This window comes from Tupaia chinensis, unplaced genomic scaffold (genome assembly GCF_000334495.1).
Source record: "Tupaia chinensis unplaced genomic scaffold, TupChi_1.0 Scaffold000132_1, whole genome shotgun sequence".
Lineage (NCBI taxonomy): Eukaryota > Metazoa > Chordata > Mammalia > Scandentia > Tupaiidae > Tupaia > Tupaia belangeri.
The window spans coordinates 3,970,875-3,972,763 of record NW_006159601.1 but is presented as its reverse complement, the minus strand read 5'-3'; the positions used below and the strand labels follow the sequence as shown (position 1 = coordinate 3,972,763).

The window sequence follows — 1,889 nt, the reverse complement described above, 5'->3', positions numbered from 1 at the left end:
CTGCCTCCCCAACAAGTTTATGCCCCCTATAACAAAAATTTCTCAAAAAAAAAAAAAAAAAAAAAAAAGTCCTTGAGAAGCATGGGGTACATGCCAATCACAGCTACCTGCCTCCCTGCCCCCCTTCTGGAGGCAGTTCTGTTCCTACAGAACGCACTGGAAATGCTACAGACGCTCTGCCTGATGTGCTTCCAATGACACCTGGGGTAGCTCTTCTGACCCCAGCGACTTCCTCTTGTTAGAGGGGGAAACAAAATACCACAAAGTAAAAACCCCACACGACAGAGGGGGGAGAAGGACCAGACACACTACAGCTTTTGCATGCAACAAGTACCTACCCACTGGACGTGCTGCACTTTCTGAGTCCTTTAGCACCTTGAGAGAAAGAGTTGCTATGTCTTGGGGGGTCGTGGGGGTGGGGAAATGTGGCTATGCACAAAAGCAGGGCTCAACCCCAGGAGCCCCTGAAAAGTGTTTCCCCCACTCTCTCTCTCTCTCTCTCTCTCTCTCGCTCTTCTGACTCCCCTGCCGGGGCTTCCTACACTAAAATAGACTCTTTTCATCATCTCTATTTACATGAAAGAAACAGACACAGCACTGTACACAAAAGGCTATGGCAGCACGGAAGAGAAGAAACCAAACCCAGCTTGGCTCAACCGCCATTCTGCCAATGGGAGGTGCTGCCTCTCTTCTTTGCTGTTAAAAATCCTCTTCTTGGTCGGGAAGGGGAATTGTATTCCTTGAGGTTGCTCACCCCCAGATTTTGAAATCAGCCCTTCCTGGGGATGGCCCTAAAGGAAGCAAGTTGTTTTATTATTATTTCTTTTTAAACACCATTAGTATCGGGTTTAATTATTCTATAAAAACGTAATGACTGAGATCCAGAGACCACAGCCTCAGACTCATTGGCAAAAATGATATTTGGTCTCGCAGGTGCCTCCCTGGCCTCCTCTACCCATGAAGTTTCTGGAAAGGATCTGAGTAGAGAGAACTCAGGACACAACGTGGGCAGGCGAGTCTGGGCTTGGTAAGAACCGAAGGACGGTGCGATGAGTGGAACGCCCCCAAAATGAGAGTTAGTGATGAAGCTGGAAGGGAGAAATTCACTGTGCAGTGGCTCCTAAATCCATCCTGTGGCTCCAGGGAGGCAGGAGGAGGAACGAGGCTTGGACTCCCTGCTGTCCTCTGTTCTCAGGGTGCTCCCAAGTATATACAATAGGGACTACCCAGATGGCGGGGCAACCTACGGTGGAGTGAGGAGGGAAGGAGAAGGTAGAGAAGCCAAGACTCCAAGGTCGTCTTCCAGGTACCCTGGCACTCGGTGAACAATCCCCCCTAGACAGCCAGCTCCTGAGGGCCGGGGACAATGGCAAAGGGGCAGAGAGGCCGGAAAGGCTGATCGGCAGCTGCGCCTTCTGGTGTGTCCACATCTGTCTTCCATCTTCTGAAAAAGAACCCCCCCACACGCACCAAAACCACACCCTGTCCCTGCCGCTGTCTGTTTGACACAATGTTCCAGGACCATGAGAAACCCCCAAAGTACGTCTTCATCCTTTTCGGGACTAGAGGGTGGGCGGTGGTGGTCTCTATTCCTTCCAAAGCTGGGTTGGGAGTGGACAGACTGGCGAGGTCAGCTTCGGGAGGCTAAACCCCTGGCCTTGCTGTGGTCATCTCAGATGTGGGAAGGGAACCAAGTTTCCAGGAACGGCGCTGGGGCTTCGACTCAAAGTGTCAGAAAGGCTTGTCGGGTCTGCTGGCCTTGGCCTCCCCGCTGGCCGCCTTGCAGATGACGCTGTTCGTGTGCTTGCAGCGGCACCCTGGGCGGCGCAGGCGGTCGTAGCCACGCTGGGCCAGCTTCACGCAGCCGGTGGGCGGGAGGGGGGCGAGCG

General features: G+C 53.1%; 1 protein-coding gene across 1 annotated transcript in view; it reads right to left on the bottom strand.

The window, feature by feature from the left end:
• Positions 1–225: 225 nt before the first annotated feature.
• SPRY4 (sprouty RTK signaling antagonist 4) overlaps positions 226–1,889 on the bottom strand; it is a 15,793-nt gene continuing 14,129 nt past the window's right edge. Inside the window, exon 3 of the mRNA XM_006144789.2 lies at positions 226–1,871. Coding sequence (XP_006144851.1) covers positions 1,732–1,871 — 140 coding nt within the window. The 3' untranslated portion in view covers positions 226–1,731. The remainder of the gene's footprint in view (positions 1,872–1,889) is intronic.